At 42.1% G+C, this 22,237-nt stretch overlaps 1 protein-coding gene across 1 annotated transcript; it reads right to left on the reverse strand.

The window, feature by feature from the left end:
- Positions 1–4,838: 4,838 nt before the first annotated feature.
- On the reverse strand, positions 4,839–22,084 carry urod (uroporphyrinogen decarboxylase). Its single transcript, XM_080726110.1, has 10 exons — positions 21,925–22,084; positions 18,300–18,412; positions 15,005–15,084; positions 12,719–12,781; positions 12,161–12,358; positions 11,198–11,359; positions 9,280–9,414; positions 8,096–8,196; positions 5,957–6,023; positions 4,839–5,269 (listed from the first exon to the last, which is right to left on the reverse strand). Exons 1-10 carry the CDS (start codon positions 21,945–21,947, stop codon positions 5,102–5,104), a joined length of 1,110 nt encoding a protein of 369 aa, XP_080582236.1. The 5' UTR covers positions 21,948–22,084; the 3' UTR covers positions 4,839–5,101.
- Between the last annotated feature and the right edge of the window lie 153 nt (positions 22,085–22,237).

The raw sequence follows: 22,237 nt of genomic DNA on the forward strand, positions 1-22,237 counted from the left end.
ACGTAAAGCCATCTCTGTCTAGAAGAGGATCAAATTGGTTCATTATGAGGATGCAAATAATGACTCTAAATGTTTCATCAAATATTTTGTGACCAGTTTGTTCCCATAATTCCCTCCTACAAAGTCAACAACAGCCCAGTTTGGGTCAAGCTCTGTGAGAAAAGGCTGCTTAGAATTCAATGATGGAAGAAGTAGGCCTATACTCACATTTTGTACTTGAGCAAAAGTATCAACACTGCAATGTAGAAATACTGTAGAAAGAGTCTGGCATTTTGAATTGACTTGAGTAAAAGTACAAGAGAAGACATTTTAAAATAATAATCTACAATCTACAAAGCAACTCGTAACTCAAAGGTTTTCACGTAATTGTAGTGGAGTGAAAAGTACAATATTTGCCTCTGAGTGAAGTAGAAGTCAAAGCATTGAAGATTGGGAACACTCCAGTACTCAAGTACACTACTTGGTTACTTTCCACCACTGTTCCAAATCACACTCTGATAGTCATGTGATGATGCTTTTGTGTGGAATCAGGAGCATCACAAGGGGGAGGAAAGTAGGACTTAGTTACTAGGGCCCAAGGTGGAGGGGCCTTTAGCTATTAAAAAATAGCAGATATACTGTGCCGCGCTGCGAGCTTGTAGATCTGCTATTTTTGAAAAGTTGTGAAAATGTGTGCAAATCTTTAAATATATCTATTTTTTAAGCAAACATTTGTAACTCAAATTTTGCTTCTGGGGGTCCCTCCCTGGAACTAAATATTTTGAGATGGGGTCCGTGGCCAAATACATATCATTAATTGTCAAGGACCCTTGACATGAAAAAGTGTGAGCACAGAAACATATATTTTTCAAAAAAACTTAGAAGGATTTGTAATATTCGACGTGCACACATTTTCACAATTATTCAAAAAATAGCAGATCTACAAGCTCGCAGCGTGGCACTCGGTGCCACACTGTGAGCTTGTATATCTGCTATTTTTCAATAGTTAAAGCACAAAATGTGAGTGAATCCTTGTACCCAGGGCCCAGAATTTGGTGCGACACCCCTGTGTGGAATCCTGGCCATGCCAACATCGTCAACAACAACAACTGGATTTACAGAACTAGAATCTACTTATCTGGTGAGCTTCTGGCTTGGCTTCCTGTCAGGAAAAACAACCATTTGGGATTAAGACTCACTAGTCTCCACCCAACCAATCATGTCTGCTGTATCCTTACAACATGTGTCATTTCAGAAATGTAATGCCAAGTTGTGTGTGCAAATAGAATTGAGCTTTTCATCATCACCAGTCTCATTAGCGATTTTAAATTCCATGAGCTTGCGATTGGACTAAAATGTTCAAACCTAATCACTTCTCCCAAATATATCCGTCCTCACTGCTGGTATCCTATTCCAGTGGACCCCTTATAAATAAATGCAAAATAATAATCATATTTGAACTAGGGACCCCCTCCAGAATAATCATATTTGAACTAGGGACTCCCTCCAAAATAATCATCATATTTGAACTAGGGACTCCCTCCAACATAATCATCATATTTGAACTAGGGACCCTGAAAAGCACTTGGAATTGTAGGAGTTGAATAATATTACATTTATTTTGACAGTTCAAAACTGTGAAAATACATTTAGATTTTTTGGGGGGTCTTTTTCTGCCTTTATTTATAGTTTGAGAGTGGAGATAGATGGGAAACAGGGGAGAGATGCATGTGGAACATCGGGAACGGGACTCGAACCCACGTTGCACTGCCAGGCTTATGTGCTTAAGTGCCTGGGCCACTAGACCACGGCCCAGGTTGCCTCTTCCTTATATTATTAGGTCGACCACTGGTGGGAGTAACTAAGTTGTCGAGGCAAGCCTGTGGTAACAGGACTTCATGATGAGTGGCTAGTGAAAGGTTAATGTTTAAACAGAGCCCCACTGGTTGAAGGGTGTGTGGTCCAAAGATCGATATAATACCCTTTAAAAAGAGACAATTGATGCAAGTTATACTTAAGTTGCCAGTGTACAGTGAAATAGAAAGAATACAGCAAGAGGTTGCTTCAAGTCTCTAGACAACAAATCCTTTAGATTTAAAATGTCAAATGTTTTCTAAACGTTTGTATACTTTCACCCACAATAGCATGGCCAAAATAAAGGGATTACGCTAGATTGAAAGTGGATCAACTTTCCCTGCCGTCTGTCAGGTCTCAGTTACCGTCACACTCACTCATGATCAGGTTTCCCTGACATCTGGAGCAGTAATGGAGCAGCTGGACGGACCCACAACAAACTCAACGAGATGATATTTGACACACAGCAGAGCAGGCCCATGTATGAGGGCTTGTTCTCTTCCCAGTTCACCTGAGAAGCACATAATAAAGCTCAGAAAACAGATGTATGGGGCCACGATGGCAGCAGTCGGTACCGCTGTCGCCTCACAGATAGGTCCTGGGACCGATTCCCGCTGGGGAAGCTGTGGGTGCTGGGGGCGTGTTCTCTCCTCCGTGTCATCAGTGCCCACACCTTAGGTGGGGTTGGCAAAAGGTCCTTTCTGTGTGGAGTTTGCATGTTCTCCACGTGTCTCCTAGGGTAGGTACCATCACAAAAAAAAAATGCTGTAATCCTGGTCTCTATGCTGCCGCCAGCTGGGGCACCTGATGGAGGGTAAAGGAACTGGTTGGAATAATGTGTTCCTTCCACGTGCTACGTCCAGCCGGGGAAACTCCCCCGTCAGGTAAAAAGAAGCGGCTTGGACTCCTCATGCATAGAAGGAAGCATGAAGTCAGTCCGTTTCTCTCTCCAATTTATATATTAAGAAGGGTTCACATCACTGATGCTTGCAGTGCTCTGGCTGTTTTTAAGAGGCTCAGTCTGGTGCATTTTAATCAGGTTTATCAGTCTTTAAGGTCAGCTTAAGATGGCCATGGGATAAAATGAGTAGAAATGCACCAAGAACCGTAATATGAGATTTTGTGGTTATTGAGTGCAGGAAGGGGGAATCCAATGGAAGCAAGATATCAGGCAGAAACCTCTTTATCTCCATATTCTAACTATATGATTTTTTTCCCCAACACCCTACTTGATCATACTAGAACTAGAGTGTCACGCAAAAGTATCAAAAATAGCAGATCTACAAGCTCGATACGCTTTGAGCTTGTACTGTATATCTGCTAGCTTGCAACGTTTTGAGCTTGTATATCTGCTAGCTCGAAACGTTTTGAGCTTGTATATCTGCTAGCTCGAAACATTTTGAGCTTGTATATCTGCTAGCTCGAAACATTTTGAGCTTGTAAAGCTGCAAGTGTAGCAATTTTTTTATTTGAATCTTGAAAAGTGAGTTTTGTACATGATTTCCCACCCAACAGAGACGATGTCAAATATGAAAGGAGTGAAATCCAGCATAGGCCTACATTTTTATTTGACCCATTTTATTTGAAAGTAACATTTTTCTTTAACCAATTTAAAATACAATCCTTGGTTTTGACTGGATAGAATGGAGAAAAAGCAAAAAATATACACACACTACTTATCCTGTAGTACATCAGCGTCTAATGTGGTTCAGCATAATAAGGCAGCAGTGATCATGTCCACTAAGTCTCACACAGCAACCTCTGCTCTCGGGATGATCAGCGTGTAATTCCCACTACATAAACCACTTGTCCCCCCCTCCCCCAAATGCTGCACTTGGGCTGATGAAATATAAATGAATAACAAAACAAAAAAAGAAACACAAACAGATCTGGGGGTGAAAATGAACATCATGGCACCGAGTTTCAAGACTATTGATGGGAAATGTGTACATAGAATTAGTGTGCTGGACTGGTACAGTGTTTCTATAGATGTTCCATTCCGGCCTAGAACTATTGAATGCTTTAACCAGTGAAAAATAGCAGATCTACAAGCTCACAGCGCAGCACCGAGTGCCGCGCTGCAAGCTTGTGGATCTGATATTTTTGAAAAAGTCGTGAAAATGTGTGCAAATCTTTGAATATATGTATTTTTAAAGCGAACGTTTGTAACTCAAATTTTGCTTCTGGGTGGTCCCTGGAATGAAATATTTTGAGATGGGGGTCCGTGGCCAAATAAATATCATTTTTGATTTTTCAAAAAACCTTAGAAGGATTCAAAAGACACTTATAGAATCGGGTAAAAATTCAAATTTTCATGATTTTTTCAAAAATAGCAGCGCAGCGCGGCACTCGGTGCCGCGCTGTGAGCTTGTAGATCTGCTATTTTTCAATAGTTAAAGCATAAAATAATGATACACTATAATGTGTACCTGTTCTAAATGGGTGGTTAAGCAGTTGCAACAGCACTGTAACACCGCACTTTTATTCTGTCTACGAGGGCAGATTGTGCCAATGCATTTCAATGGGAATGAAGTGGTTCGCTGCTCCATTCCCATTGAAAAGCATTAGCAGAATCCGCCCTCATTGGTAGAATAATAGAACAGTAGAACAGTGCCCTAATAAGCCATTTAATCGGTTCTATACATTTTGAGGTTCTTTGCTTGAAAATGTCCATGTTTTGTTATGTTGTTTTTTTTTTTTGGTCCATATGTACTTTCATTATAATTATGGTCTTGAATTTTAGGTATAAATACTGGCAGCTAAATTTGTAATATATTTTGCATATACATATATAAAAAAAATATGTTCCAACTTTGAAAAAGGTTAATTATTTTTTTTGTCTAATAACTGTCTCAACGAGAATTTCAAAAACAAATCCCCATCTATAGCTAAGTCAACCAACGAAAGAAAAATCCTTTTAAAATCTGTATTACACATAAACTGAGTAATGTCATTTCCCTAAACCCCTTTAACCCCCCCTCCGCCACACACACGCGCACAGAACATGTTGTCGTTGCCGTTTATACAGAAGAGTACATTGGATATGGATTTATACATGATGTTGTTTATGAGTCGATCAGCCTCGGAGGGCTTATGTTCATATCGCATGGCAAATTCATTTGGCTGACATTCATGAATACTAGTATTCACTAATGCTAACACCATTACAATATTCTACCACTGTACACATTTATTTTTTTATTGGGTACATGTGCTGTGAGGTGTTTGTGTGAACGTGAACTAAAACAATTCTTGGATATTTATTCTTTTAGTTCTTGTTGAGGATCATCTGGCGAGAGTGTTTGTGCACGGCTTCTACGAATGCTCCCACGCTCTCTGGGTCCATGTCGGGGTACATGCCGTGGCCCAGGTTGGCAATGTAGCCTCTGGTCCCGAAACCTTCCACCATCCTCTTCACGATCTCTGAAATACGCTCCTGGAGGCAGAAGAACCAGGGGTTTACAGGGCCGTCGGTTGTGTTCACATTTAACCTCAAATTCAGTTATTTTATGCATATTGTCCCCAGCTCTGAATTGTTTTAGCAGATTTCACCGCAATCGATGGCCGTCCGTCCATCTAAATGTGACCTGTGTTATAATTTACATAAGCGCTTCATTGTTCAATGCAACAATTACTTTATTAACCACTTTCAAAGTGGCATTTCAATTTTGGGAAATTGCGACACGTTGTGAGCTTGTAGATCAGCTATTTTTGGGCCAAAGACATTTGGTGTAGATTGAAAAAGAACACACTAAGTACAGTGAAAGTAATACGTATAGAGGGTCTAAGTGGTTAAACTGAAGTGATATTGATTCAAATATCATCAAAGTGTCCTGCGGCACCCCTGGACTTGCATCCCGACACCCATGGGTGCCACAGCACCCACTCTGAGAAACCCTGGATTAAAGTGTCAAAATAAAACCTGATACACTGAAAACGTTCTAAAGAGCAGCGAGGCACGACAGTATAGCTTTCCCACATGGCAAAACAAGATGTTTATTTGGATGAGACTAGACTTAAAATAACTACATAGCTTCCTGGGTCAGATTAGGCACATTAAACAATCGTTATGTATTGCTTATTTAAACCATGCAGATGTACAAATTCAAGTGTTGGAGGTTACCTTGGGTGAGTAGAGGGCACATGGATCCATGTTGCCCTGCAGGCTGACCCTGCCCCCTGTGCGTTCCCTGAAAAAGTACACACACAAAAGTGTTTTCATTTGAGCCAGCGCGCACTGGGCGGAATACAAGAGCACTCGCCCCGGGTCAAATCCAGTGACCTCGGTGCGGTCGCCACCAGGTATTCCTAAATATAACCTCAGTGAGACTATGCCTAAACCTAACCTTATTCCTAAATGTAACCTCAGTAAAACTATGCCTAAACCTAACCTTATTCCTAAATGTAACCTCAGTAAAACTATGCCTAAACATATTCCTGACCTTAAGGGACAACTTTTCTTTTTTTTAAACAAGGGTTCATATTTTAGAAAAGAAAAGATGAGTGTTAAAATGTTTTCATTTACTTCTTTCTATCGTTTTAGTGGTTATTTTTTATTTTATTTGCATGCATGCCCCTAGGTTGGGGGCATGCATGCTTGCTAAATAGTTGCTAAATATGTCTTTTTAGATACAATAAGCCCATTCCCAAGATGCACCGCAATCTTTAATGGGCAGATGTGACTTATGGGGGCTGGTGTAAATAGTAACAAACAAATTGCTGGCTTATTGTGTCTAAAAAAACATATTTAGCCACTTGTCCGCATGCCCCCTCCCACTGAAATCAAAACACTAAAATCGCTAAAACAATAGAAAGCAGTAAATGAAAAATGTTTTAACACTCATCTTTTCTTTTCTCTAATTACAATCTAAAATATGAACCCTTGCTGTCCTTTAACCTCAGTAAAACAATACAAGAATACAAGAACGGCTGGGGCGAGCGGTCCGCCGCACACAAAAGCAGCCTGAGTGTGAAGTATCTTGGTTGGTACAGTGGTTGCTTTGTTCCAGGAAATGCTGAAACAAATGTTTTACTACAGTGCGGCAGCTGAGCCTTTTAGGAACGGTCAGAAATGGTTAACCTGATTCTCAGGAACCACGTTAACCATTTAGCAACCACTACGGTCAGTATTAGTACACCTGGCTGCTTGTGTGGACAGGCTCACATTCTGACCCGTTGCACTTTTAAACAGAACCTTTTACTGTTTACTTTGAAATGTACTGCTATTTTGAATACTTAAGACTTGTATACGTATACTTATCAGTGTGAAGAGATTGGATAGCTGTTCCTACAGGTATACCAGGTTTCATTCCTATACTGTTCCTATCCTATATATAATATCTTTGATTATTCCTTTTTTGTAATTTCTTTTTTTTATGTTTATCTATTGATCTAAATACATATTATCTGTGTCAATATTTAACTGTCAACTTGCGTCCCTATTTTGGGTATGGCGAAAACTCACAGATTTACAGACTTGCGATGCAACACGTGAGTTTAGATTTGGCTATTTTCAACATTCATCACAATGATGTATTAAGGGCTTGACAAAGCGCTAACTAGTGGAGGTTTGCGGTGGTGCACGGCTTCACCACTTTGGTTGAAGTTCAAACCGTTTTGACAAACAGCTTAGTGATCAGAACTGATTCATGTGCACAGGGATTGGGACGGAAACACCTGTGTTTGGGAGAAGCCGGAGCAAAAAGCCTGGTGGGATGGAAGGGTACAGGAAGGGTTGGCTGGTAGGATTTAACGAGCGCCCCGAGAGGCAGCTGACAGACCGGGACAGTTCTCAACGGTCAAATGCAGGTCAACCTGTGACCAACATACCAGCCGAGCGCCGACACAGAGAGTAGAAGGGATCACAGTGGCTTGTAAGATGTGATCGCGCGTGTGTGTGTGTGTGTGTGTGTGTGTGTGTGTGTGTGTGTGTGTGTGTGTGTGTGTGTGTGTGCGCGCGCGCGCATTTCCACTAGTCAGAGTAAAAACTCTTGACTAGGTTTAATTAAAGAAGGATAAACCAGTCTTGGCTTTGAATTGACCCTCTGGACCTTGCACGCATACATACATGTATGTCTCTCATAGGAGCACATGAAGAAACAAGATGAGGTTTCCCCTTTGAAAGAGTAGACTAACCGTTTCACAACACACCTCTGTCTCATTGGTGTGGTGAATAATGTGGGATTAGACTAGAGTGACTTAACGCAAGTCGCTGTGTGTGTGTGTGTGTGTGTGTGTGTGTGTGTGTGTGTGTGTGTGTTACCGTGCTGATGAAGGATCGATGGTCCAATCCAGTCCGACGACCTCGTAGTAAGACTGAGACAGGTCTTCTAGAGCGTAGTGCGCGTCCTTGGCAAAGACAATCTGCGCACGCACGCACACACACACACACACACACACACACACACACACACACACACACACACACACACACACACACACACACACACACACACACACACACACACACACACACACACACACACACAGTGATTGACTAAACTTCAGGCCACATACGCATGAATGGCATGCACATGTGCACAAAAAGAGAAGTTACAGAGGATGCTTCACCAATATTTTCCTCCTGCCAACATATGAACTATTGTTGGTACAATGGCTCCACCTGCTGGTGTGAGACCGAAGTGTGTAATTTTGATTTAGTTTTAGTCATTGTCTTTTCAATAGAATTCTGTTAATTTTTAGTCATATTTTAGTCATCTGAAATGTTTTACTAGTTTTAGTTGACTATACCTGTATACTAGCAGGACGCCCTAAGGGTGAGAAGTGACCTCGTGTCGTGGCAAAGGACAAAATTAATTTGCAATTGTCTTGGCCATAATGGAGATGACTTCTGACATCATAGACCACATGAGACTGACACAATATGTCCATATATGGGCATCTGACATCATAGATGTCTGACTTCATAGACCACATGAGGCTTAATGTTGATGACACCAGGGATCTCCATATATGGGCATAAAAAGGATTGTATTAGTGTGGTTGCCCTATAACAGGGCATCTTCTGGTAATGCCCATATGTGGACATATTGTGTCAGTCTCATGTGGTCTATGGGGAATGACCATATATGGACATATTGTGTCAGTCTCGTGGTCTATGACGTCAATCTATTGTCAGACGTCAATTTGCAAGTGTCTTTCTTGGCCATATATGGAGCATGAGACAGACAGACGGACAGCGCAAACCAAGCATAACAAACTGACTGATCTTTTAGTTCTACTGGATCTCTTCTCCACTAGCCCCTCCCTATCATTTTGGTCTGGTTTATATTAGTTTATTATTTATATTAGTTATTTTTATTTCGTTCTCGTCTGTGGAAAAAGGTAGTCGACGAAAATGTTTTTGTCATAGTTTTAGTTACACTGGTACAGTTACAGTACAATAGAGTAGCCTACAGTCTGTCCTCCTTTGTCTCTCTCTCTCACCATGGGTACGTCCTGGCCTGAATCCTTCAGCTTGTCTTTGACCCTGCGTGCGATGTCTCGTAGGTAGGGCAGGGAGAACTCCTTAAACTCCACCGGTCCCAGGATGCCTGCGTCCGACTCAAACACCTGCAAAGCCTGGACAACAACAACCAGAGGAGAACCACTATGAGATCATGTTATTTAGATAGAACTATTGTTTGTACTGCTAGCTATCTGGCTATCTGTAGTCAGTGTGTGGTTGCCATAGACAACACACTATTGCAGGGGTCTTCAACATTTTCAGGCTAAGGACTCCTTAGTTGAGAGAGAGATGAAGCAGGGACCCCACTACATATTGTATAAATGTGTGGTGCAGATCTTCATCGATATAGATGGATTCATAGTTATGTTTGACAGCACTGTCATCCAGGGGCGTCAATTGGGTATGGCAGGGGTATGCAGCTGCCATACCCTGGGTCCAGGGGGGAAAAATAAAAGTTACTTTTAAATATAAATCCATGAATGTCTCTTTTTCTATCTGTACTGGTTATTATGTTGTTAAATGACAGTAAAATAACAACAAATGCAAAGTTTTACAAAATGGTCACTTTAACAAGGTATTATAATTATATTCTCCACACTTGTATTCTCCCCATCTTGACAAAATGGTATATTCCCAGGTTCTGCAGGTCAGATGCACAGGTGCAATTCATTATTGTTGATTGTGGCACGTTTACTAACATGCCAAGTTTAGCTGCACTAGTCTCTCAAGAACAGCCAAACTGAGCTCGAGTTAAAACTGAGCTCCAGTTTAGTTCAATGAAAAGGATCAACCTTTTCCAGATTGAGCTGCACTTGAACAACTGTTGCCAGGCTGCCATATACAGCCCAAGAAACCGTAGAAACAGGGGGGAAAATAGAATGTACTTCTTGAAATAAATGTATCATGCCTGTTGCTAAGGTATGGCAACATGACTGGTGTCTTGCGTGCAAGACACCAGTCAGTTTTTAGTTAAAGCTATACTATGTAACTTTTTCAATAAAAAAATCTTAAAATGGTCCTAATTATTAAATCGCTAAAGTTTTAGAACACCCACTCTGTTCATTTCAGCTCCCAAAGCCTTTTCTTTATATGTGTTCTACTGAGCCCTGGTGGCCGTGACCGGGGCTGCTTTTCCCGGCAAAATTACGTCATATGCATCATTCTGTACACGTGTCTCCCTACCGGCCAATCAAAGCCCAGATCATACACTGCCGAGCTCTTCAGGAAATACACTGCAGTGTTTACACTGGGCTAGGAGTTTAGCATGTAGCTCCCCAACCGAGGCTCGTAGAGGGACACGAAAGACCTCTATGGATAGGTCTCGGTGAGGCGAGGCGGACGCGATGGTCTGAAGGCCCGGTCCGCGGCGAAAAACGGCCGAAAAAAGCAGACGCGACCGCGGTTTGCTATAACGCTACTGACCACTAGTTGAGCAACTTACACAGTATAGCTTTAACTTGACCTTTCACTCTGTACTTGGTCTGCTCTTTTTTTTCTCTACACCAAACCTATTTGCAGAAAATAGCTTGTAGATCTGATATTTTTTGGCTAAAGTTCTCCTCAGAATAGGGATGCGAGGGTTCAAGTTGTTAATTTAAAATAATTATCCTATAACAAAGATTTGGTTCCGATTTCACCTTATAAAAAGCACTTCCGATACATGATCTGTGGACCAGCGTGCTGGATCTACACGCACACGCGCTGCATAAAAGGTAAGAAAACCTCGGCAGTGAAGCGGAAAATACGATTTTAATCTGCACAGAAATACGATTTTAATCTGCACAGTCAGCGAGTTAAAAACAGAAGGGAAGAAACAACAGGCTGTGATCCATCACTCTAATGAGCTCTGCACAGACCGTAGGACCCAATGGGACTGGAGACAGTAATGTCCCTCACCTGCGCCCCTGCAGCCACCTGTCCCACTAGATAGTCCACCACCACGTCGGTCAGCATCTTCAGCAGCATGTGGCTGGCCTCCGGGTGGCGGTAGAGCCAACGCTTAGCCTTAGAAAGCGTCTTGGAGCCTCCACCTTCTATCATGTAGCACATCAGCGTCCACTGTGGAGGGACAGGCAGAGAGGAGGGGGAACACGTGACTAAACAAAAGATTCATTACAGGGGTTGATGTAGATTGAGATTCACTTTAGTACAGTGTTGATTTCATCTAATAAAATGTTCGATTAGCTTTTTTCACTGACGGAATCTAAATAAGAACTAAATTAAAACTACACTAGGATGATAAAAAACTAAGACTAAATAATAATAATATATTGCCAATTTTGTAAACTAAAGTGTTAGGGAGGGATTAGTGGAGAAGAGATCCTGTAGGACTGAAAGACAAGTTGTGCTCAGGTGTTACGCTCTGAAAATAGACAATCTACAGCTCTACAAGCTTGTACTGTAGATCGTCTATTTTCAGCATGCAACCAAGTGTAAAATCAGGCATTATTTATGACGCCATCCCGCAAAAATACATTTTTGTCGACAAAATGTACTGTAGAATTTGCTGACTAAAATCTTGTGATATTTAGTCGACTAAACGAGAAAATATGACATTTTGTTCAAAAGACTATGACTAAAACTAAATCAAAATGTGCATTTCTGATAGAGAGCTATATATGGTTAGATTATTACGGTTTATATTAGGAAAAATGTGAGTGACTTTAAAGAAAACGGAAAATCACATCTGCTTTATCCTCCTATCATTTTCAGAGCTTCCGCTGCTCCAGACTGTATGACGGAAGCATTTGAAAATCGAGGGAGACAACAGTCTGGCCCACGAGACAAGGAAACCTGGGACTGTTATTTATGCAGTCTTATTTGTATGTGTATGTCTACGCATTTATAGTTGCGTCTTACCGGTGCTCCAGTGAAGCCAATGAGCGGCACCTTGCCCTCTATCTTGTGTCTGGTCAGGGTGAGGGCCTTGAACACGTAACCCAGCTCCTTGTTGACGTCCACCTTGGTCTTTAGCCGCTGCAGGTCCTCTGGCTCCTTCAGAGGCTCTGGGAAGGTGGGGCCTTTACCCGGCACCATCTGGACTTCCATACCCATGGCCTGGAGGGAGATGGGAAATAAGACTTTGTCTGTCTTTGCTGAATACGTATTGAAGGATGGTTTTATGTCAGTGGTTCTCAACCTGTGGGTCGACCCCCACAAAATGAAAAATGGAGAAATAAAAACAGCTTGTAGATCAAATATATTCACAATATATCTGTGGAACCAGATCACACTAATTGCAATGCCCCGACTACTACAATTCCAAGTGCTTGTCGGGGTGGGGGGTCCCCAGTTCAGATATGATTTTTTTGGGGGGAGGGTCGCGCCCTGAAAAGGTTGAGAACCAGTGTTTTATTTGACACAGCTTCCAAGATCATTTGAAAATGTTGTATATCCAGGACGTCCGTGGTCGTTTACCTGTGGTATAATCAGGATGTCTGAGAAGATGATTGCAGCATCCAAGGAGAAACGTCTTAGAGGCTGAGGGAGGACAATAAACATACAAATGAGAAATCAAACAAGCAACCATGACTAGTTGTTTGAGGGGCATCCATGCATGCGCGCCCGCACATGCATGGACATGTGCACGTGCCTACCCGTGGGCACGTGCACATGTGGGAGTGTGTCTACCTCGCGCATCAATCAGAAACGACCATTCACACCTCTTACCAACGTTCACAAAAGCTGGCGAGTGTCAACAGCGGCATGAATTAACATGATAGGATTGACCCTGGCAGGATGATAAATGGTCGTCCACTGAGTGACCGGCTAAGTATCCTAGCCTACTGTAGATGTAGACATTATTGCCAGATGTTCTGAAACAGTCCAAAGAAGACAGAGTAAGGTGGAAACATGTTGGCATAATAAAGGCTGTTCCCTCTTTTATTTAAACTTTGAGTGCCCGGATCTCGCATTCTTTAGCTTAAAAGTCAAAAGAAAACGTTTGGATAACAGTGGATGAGGGATTCATGAACTAAATCTCTAAAAGATCAATTTCCTCCCTTAACCTGTTAAAAGAATCTCTTCTCACTCACCTTCAAACACCATGTTCATGCTTCTAATTTTGTTTTGTTTTCTGCTTTAGTTTTATTTTGCTGATGTGGAAATATAGTCATTTCCCTATGTAAGGGTTGAATTGGTGGGGTGGGAGCGGCTAGCCTTTCGGAGAGACCTTGTCTTGTCTGTTTGTAAGAATGTATTGTGTTCTTTGTTATTGTAAGTAATGTTATGTAATGTATTGTTCTGTCTACTGTATTCTCTTTGTTTTTGTAATAGGGACCCTCTCTAAAAGGGTTTATCCTTCAATAAAGGTCATAATAACCAGTAAGACTCCCTAATCGGGACTCCCTTATCTCCTGTCACACTGCTGACATCAGTATGACATCAGATGCCCTGTTAGTGTGGATCTCCTAACAGGGCATCATCTGGGATACAATCCCTTTTATGCCCATATATGGAGATCCCTAACAGAATCCCTTTCATGCCCATATATGGAGATCCCTAACAGAATCCCTTTTATGCCCATATATGGAGATCCCTAACAGCATCCCTTTTATGCCCATATATGGAGATCACTAACAGCTAACAGAATCCCTTTTATGCCCATATATGGAGATCCCTAACAGAATCCCTTTTATGCCCATATATGGAGATCCCTAACAGAATCCCTTTTATGCCCATATATGGAGATCCCTAACAGAATCCCTTTTATGCCCATATATGGAGATCCCTAACAGAATCCCTTTTATGCCCATATATGGAGATCCCTAACAGAATCCCTTGTATGCCCATATATGGAGATCCCTAACAGAATCCCTTTTATGCCCATATATGGAGATCCCTAACAGAATCCCTTTTATGCCCATATATTATGGAGAAATCCCTGCTCTGAGTATCTGACATCAGTGTGATGTCACCTGTTTGTGCCCATATATGGAGATCCCTTTAAAAGCATGGTGTAGGCCCTTTAACAGGGATCTCCATATATGGGCATAAAATGGATTTGGTTACCATGGCAACACGGGGATCTCCATATCTCCATATATGGGCATAAAAGGGATTTGGTTCCCCTGGCATCACAGGGATCTCCATATATGGGCATAAAAGGGATTTGGTTCCCCTGACATTACAGTGATGTCAGTGGCTGGTTCTACAGAGGGGATCTCCATTTATGGGCATAAAAGGGAATGTATGTATGATGATGTCAGATATCATAGACGTCATAGGACTTTCACATAACGAATAACTGAGTAAGCATGTAAACCCGTAAAATCTATATTTGGGCATGGCTGATTTATGACCTCATCATGATGACACGAGCAAACACAGCTGAATTGTATAAATGATCAGTGCAGAAACCAACAGAAGTAACAACAAACAGACTGTTGCCACAGCAACGTACACAAAGGTTTGTGTACACATGTGGTGTGATGTCATACTGATGCGGAGATATGAGCAGGGCAAAGGTGTGACGTGTGACGTGTGACCGACCGACCGACCGACCGACCGACGGACGGACGGCCGGTGGAGGTTTTGATACTAAACTGCGACCTTACGGTCGCAATAATAGATTAGAGGTGGAAAATGATAAAGCATTTTGTGAACCAATCAACAACGACATTGAAGTGATTGAACTTGGGGATAATGGGTGAAACTGTGAAAATGTTTTAAGTGTGGAGCAACCAGTCAAAATGCCTCTTGTACCTGTAATGTGAGTTCACAGCAGGCCTGTGGAGACTGACAGGTCTCGAAGAAGTCTTTTCCCGCCCTCGACTCACGGAACTCTGCACACACACACACGCACGCACGCACACACACACACACACACACACACACACACACACACACACACACACACACACACACACACACACACACACACACACACACACACACACACACACACACACACACACACACACACACACACACACACACACACACACACACACACAGAGCAGGGTGAGTCAATAGATTATAATAATACTCCACAAATAGGCCAAAAGTTTGTTTTACCAATTATTACACTCTATGTGAACATTTACATCAACAAATCCCAAGTACTATGCAGAACGACCCATTTCAAGCTTTTAATGTACAACAATATTTAGAAAATAGGTCTACAAGCTGACAGTCCTCGTCCCTTATATTCCCATAGGTTATATGGAGATCTCAGTGTTTGTCAGTCCTTGTTCATTTATGCCCATATATGGACATCTCTATATCTACTGTAACAGTCCTTGTCCCTTTATGCCCATATATGGAGATCTCTTAACTGTAAGTCCTTGTCCCTTTTATGCCCATATATGGATATTCCTGATGTCATCAGTATATGAACATATATGGGCTTTCTGATATGCCCATATATGGAGATCTCTTAACTGTAAGCCCTTGTCCCTTTTATGCCCATATATGGATATCCCTGATGTCATCCGTATATGCCCATATATGGGCTTTCTAATATACCCATATATGGAGATCTCTGTATCTCCATATATGGGTATAAAAGGATACTTCAGGTCTGACATCAGGTTTGTTTATATTGGGTTGCTAGGTTTGACATCACAAACTCTATGGGCCATCTGACCTAGAAATCTATATTTGGGCATAGATGACTCATCGTGACCTCATCACACGTCGACCGCACGTGTGACGTGCGGTCGACCGCACGTGTGACCGACGGACGGCCGGTGGAGGTTTTCATACTAAACTGCGACCTTACGGTCGCAATCACCTTTATACACTGAAAGCCCATGTGTTAATTTAACAGTGTAACTAATGTGTCCACTAGAAAATTATTGAATGCCCAAAATTCTACATCACAATGAAACACTACCATTTACTTCAAAAGGAGATGATGACAAAGGTGTTCCAAACAAAACAAATTGCCGTTCCTTCATTTTGTAATGTACTATTAAAGCTGCAATTCTTTATTTTTATATCCTACTCAGGATTTGAACCCTGGTTCCCCAAAGTGAGCACAGAAATGTCTTCGGCTGAGCTATAATGGAAAGCCCATTTGGGCAGAGGATAGAAATTAGGCTTTGAGCCTCATCATGCAATACCTCTTGTCAACCAGCAGAGGTCCTACCCTACCTAGTAGTACTACCACATGATCACAAGAGCAGGTAGCAGGCATTGTAGTTAAATACAATCACAGCAGTCGTGTTAGTGGTTTTCTATTATCATTCTCAAGTCTACTACACAGATTGGTCAAAAATAATGTTTCCCTAAAAGGTTATGGCTTGTGATAAAAAAACACTCACAATAATCGTATCATGGAGATTTAAATGTGTATGTCATGCACCGGGATCAATTAGCCTTTTATTTGCTGAGCTGCATATCCGGTACCATTTATACGCTCTATAATTGGTAAAACAGACCTGGAAATGACGGACTTGATACAGTCTTTTTTTTTTAAACTCTCTACCAAATCTCTTTGCCAAAAAATAGCTGATCTACAAGCTCACAACGCATCGTGAGCTTGTAGATCTGCTATTTTTTGGCAAATCTTCCGCCCCAGGATAATGGATGTTGGGGGTATTTTGAATATCGCGATGATATCGTAAGTCGCAATTTCTTTGATCACAATAATCGTGACATGAAGTTTTCATGTCGTCCCATCCCTAATTTACATCAGGTATTTTGAGCAGAGAGGGAGACAGGGAGGTAGGGGTGGGCGATATGGAAAAATACAATATCACAAAATTTCCCCAAGCTGTATCACAATACACGGTTTTATCACGATTCTTTTTCACATTGGTTGGTTATTTTTCAAGTTACTTGACAAAACTAGACTCTCTGGGTTCCTTTTGGGAGGTCATACTTTACAAGTATGTAACTCTGACAGTATACAAAAAAAACCAAATGGACCCGTAAGGGTCCATTTGGTTTAAGTGGAGACCTTGACATTTTAAAGTTTGAGAGCTACTAATTTAGACCAAAATGCAGGTTTAAATTGAATTCTGCAATGAATCTTTGTATGAATTCTGCAAAGAATCTCTGTATTAACGATTCAACAGGATTTCTTACAAGGCTCCCTCAATAAACCCTTTTGCAAATCCCGCCCCATTCTGCCCTGTTACTATGATGGGACATTAACCCTGGGCAGATTGTTTTTATAGTGGCAGTGAATGGGATTTTTTTTCCCTTCATAGCCTCATTACAGCTATATAAAGTACCAAAGGAAAAACATCTAGGTGATATTAATAAAAAGGGAAGACAAAGGTACAGTAGTTACATTGCAAAACAGGGGGTTTACCCGAAAATATATGTTTTAATTTGTTTAATCCCAGTGGGACAGAATCCTCTTTGCAGATTCTTTTATAGTGGTAGTGGATGGGATTTTTTTCCCCCTTCATAGCCTCATTACAGCTATATAAAGTACCACAAAAAACACATCTACGTGATATTAATAAAAAGGGAAGAAAAAGGTACAGTAATTACATAGCAAAACAGTAGTTTTCCCCCCGAAAATAAATGTTTTAATTAGTTTAATCCTCTGGATCAGAAAGAGAATAGACCGCGCATTGCATCCTGGGTAGGAAGAGGACAGAACTATAATCCTAACCTCACATAATAGGCTGGCTTTTCGTAATTCTGCCCATTTCAAATATATGTACCCAATCGTGACTCTTAGACCATTGATATGGTCCATGTGAACTAGTTTGTTGAAGCTTATTCATTATGATGAGCGAGATCACGGCCGAGATCGCGGCCGTACCGGGCGATCGCCGTGTCGCGCACTGCGGACAGTTTTGAAAGCCACATTTAACATTCTCCACTGCACAAACTCCACCCCCGATAGCAAAAAGTGAATGTTTTTTTCTGGTTGGCCAGTCAGGGAGTCTGAGGGACCAATCAGAAGGCTGACAAACGGTCTATTGTATCACGATATATACGATACCTCTGAAAAGGCATATCGTGGAGACGGAGACATTGTATCGTCTCAATGATAATTATCACCATATTGCCCACCCCTATAGGGATGTGGTTGTACCTGGCAGGTAGCGTCCAGCCTGTCTCATGCACCACACAGGGACCCAGGGAGTCTCCTCTCCTCGCGCAGCGCGCAGGAACACGTCGTTCTGCAGCTGGGGGAAGTCTTTGGGACTGGAGAGACAAAAGTGACAATAGACACATACATTCATGAATGACATGCACTAACCCATAACCGCAAGTGTGGCGTAATGCAAACCTGTCTTGCTGCAAGTAGAGCGCGACCGCTACATCGGTCTGGCCGATACATCGGTCATTATTTGACTTATTTGACAACATTGGTATCGGCAGTTATACAGCCGATTCATCCAGATCCTTTTTTTTTTTTTTTTTTTTTATACCACTTTCAACATTTCTGTCCATATATTTCGGTCATGTCATTTGTGAAAATGTTCAAAAGCTTTGAGAATAATTCAAGCTTGTAGATCGGCTATTTTTGACCATTTTCTAATAGGGCCTCTCTAAGTGTTTAAATAAACTAGTCCTGTGCCCGGGGGTGTGCACAGTATATGAGTGCACAGTATATGAGGGATTGAATATATACTGTTACTGTATACATCACAGTTCGCATACAGAGAAAACCGTTCAGTGGATGATGCAGTTAACATTGGCCTACATCACATCCTGAAACACCTGGACACCTCTGGATCTTATGCGAGGCTGTTGTTCATTGACTTTAGCTCTGCTTTTAACTCTGTTCTACCAGAGCGGCTCCGGGAGAAGCTCTTAGCCCTGGGGGTGGACCCCTCCATCAGCCAGTGGATTAACGACTTCCTCACCAACAGGACCCAACAGGTGCGGTTAGGCCCCTATCTGTCTGATCCTCGGGTCACCAAATATAGGGGCACCCCAAGGATGTGTATTATCCTCATTTTTGTACCTGCTGTACACTAATGACTGCATATCCACTAATCCGACCATCAGGGTGATCAAATATGCGGATGACACGACCGTGGTAGGTCTTATAAAGGACAACGACGAGTCTGCTTATAGACAGACGGTGACCGACCTGGCTTTGTGGTGCTCTGAGCACAACCTGGAGCTCAACCCACTCAAAACGGTTGAGATGGTTGTGGACTTTCGTAAATCCCCTCCCCCACTGGCACCTCTGATAATAAACAGCGCGGTGGTCAAGGAAGTGGAAGCCTTTAAATTCCTCGGCACCACAATCACCAATGACCTCAAGTGGGAGACGAACACCTGCTCCATTATTAAAAGGGCCCACAGTGGGATGTTCTTTCTAAGACAGCTGAGGAAACTCAACGTCTCCCGTTCAGTCCTGACTCAATTCTACAGAGCCACCACCGAGAGTATTCTCTCCTCGTCCATCTCTGTGTGGTTTGGCTCTGTCTCTGCCCTTGCAAAAAACAGACTGCAAAGGATTGTTCGCACAGCGGAGAAGCTAACGGGACAGAAGCAGCTGTCTGTTAGTGAGCTGTATGATGCCAGGGTAAGGAAACGGGCAGGGAGGATCTTCTCTGACCCCTCTCACCCTGGTAATGTACTCTTTAAGAAGCTCCCCTCAGGAAGACGCTTCCGTGCCATAGGGACCACGACCACTCGTCACCTGAATAGTTTTTTCCCGAGGGCCGTGTCCCTCCTCAATAAGGACCTTGCCACCACCCCCCGTTGTTCTTGTTAGCTAGTTTGTACTCCAATGTTTTTAAAGACTCTAACGATGCTTCACGTATATTATAGTTCTTAGTTTTTTATCATATCATGTCCTGAGTGTATTGTCTTAGATGTGTTCTGTCTGTGTGTTTTTATCTGTGCTGAACACTGAATGTCCCTGAGGAGTCTCAGAAGAAATGTTGGGAGAACCCAGACCGGTGCCCGTTGGGCAGAATAGTCACCATTGACGTCCAGTTTTCCAATATCCCAGTTGTATCCGTCTGTCTGTGACCCTTTCATGCCCATATATTATATGGAGATCTCTTATCTCTGTCTCTCTGGCTCTCTTTTATGCCCATATATGGTGTTCCGTGTCCAGGCCAGTCTGTGATGTCATCTCCAAATTTGGGCACTGTAGTGATGTCAGTCATCTCCAATTTTGGTCACTTGTTTCATCATGTCAGACAAACATCATTTGAGCATTGTTTCAGCATGCGGCTGTTACCATGGTGGCGACATGTTTATTATCAGTGATGTCAGCATTCAGACCGTTTCACGTTTATGCCCATATATGGTGTTCCATATATGTAATGTGATGTCAGTCAGTGATGTCATTCAGTGATGTCGGGCATTGTTTCAGCATGTGGCTGTTACCATGGCGGAAAATTCAAGTTGGGTGTTCTCAAAAAGAAGCTTCAATCATCAAATCTAAATGAACCATGGTTAAAATTGAGTTTGAGGTTATGGGTTTCGTTGTTTGGGAAGGGGGCAAGTCTGTTAAAAAAAATTATCAAAAGACTAAATACTGATTCAAACCACTTACAAACTGTCTGGAGTGCTCACAAGAGCCCAAGTCGACGTTAAAATTACTCCAAAGAAACATGTTTGAAAGTGAAATGTCCCTTATCTGAACTGTGGGCCAACAACTCCTCCCTAACGATCACTCTGGTCATCCTGCAAAAAGAGCTCAGAACGACAGATAACTCGTCTCCCCTCTTATCTTCCACCAGCAGTGGAATAACGGTTGAATGAGAAGATGTGAGGATGCCTTTATATCATTATAGTAGTATGACGTACTGTGCAATCAGTGTTAGTTTCAGGACACATCCTTTACATTTAGTACATGTGATGTAAGGCGGTAATAAGCTGGGGCTCCATGATATGGTTTGGGTTGATTAACTTGGTTCAGACTGCTACCACCACTAGTTAATACAATAGTGAAACCTGTACTGTGGGGTGGCTCAAAGTAGCTGACAGAGTACTCAGTACAGCATCTTGAAATGGGCCTGGTGTACAAGATACACTACACCTCCAAGATACCCATGTACCTGACAAACTACTTCCTAAAGGTCAAGGATGTCCACGATCACAACAGCAGAGGCAGCTCTTCTAATCATGTTCAACCTAGATTTAACAATATAAAAGGCTCTAATTCGTTCTTCAGCTATACCAACATGTGGAACGCTCTTCTGCAAGCCTTAAAGGAGTGCAAATCCCTAGCCTCCTTCAAAATTGGTCTGAAAAGTCACCTTCAGGCGGCTGCTACTCGAGACTTGTAAATAGACTAAGCCCCCATGTCCCCCCCCCCCCCTCACATTTTTCTGTAATTGATGTTATCCTATATAAACTACTATGTTCTATCCATCTGTCTTTCAATGTTATATGAGATACATGAACTGTGCTTTTTTCTAATGCAAACTTCTAATACATTCTTCAATTCAATTCAATTCAATTCAATTCAATTCAATTCACGGTGCAGAACTAAGGCACAGCCGCACATGGCTATAATGATAAGAATAATACAGAATCTGAATATCTTTGGTAAATACAGCCACATCACAGTCGTCTGTCATGATATGACAGCCATGTATACGATGTCTATGACAAATTACACCAACAAGTGGTCACTCACCGGCGTAAAGTGTTTCATCAGAACGATAAGGTGTAGTATTACTATTACCATGGCATGACGTTCTGTCAGATGTTTATCAAGCTGTTGATGTCTGTGTACTTACAGAATGAGGTCGTCCTTGTCCATGGTGGTGATGATGATGAGAACAACAACAACAACAACACAGATGGTTTCTCCACAAGATGATGAGTCTTCTTCTATGCTGCACTCCACAGCCTCCACTGAATCCACACTGTCATTCAAACTGACAGCAACTTGCACAACTCCCCCCTCTTCTGCTTCAGGGCGCGGCCATCTTTGCACGGTCACGTGATCATGCACATGAACACTGGACTGGGAGGAGGAACAGGGAGGCGGGGTTCAACCAAGCCCCCAGAACCCTGGGGGGAAGTTGTGCAAGTTGAAATAAAAACGCA

The sequence above is a fragment of the Nannobrachium achirus genome (genome assembly GCF_963921795.1).
Source record: "Nannobrachium achirus genome assembly, chromosome: 5".
Classification (NCBI taxonomy): domain Eukaryota; kingdom Metazoa; phylum Chordata; class Actinopteri; order Myctophiformes; family Myctophidae; genus Nannobrachium; species Nannobrachium achirus.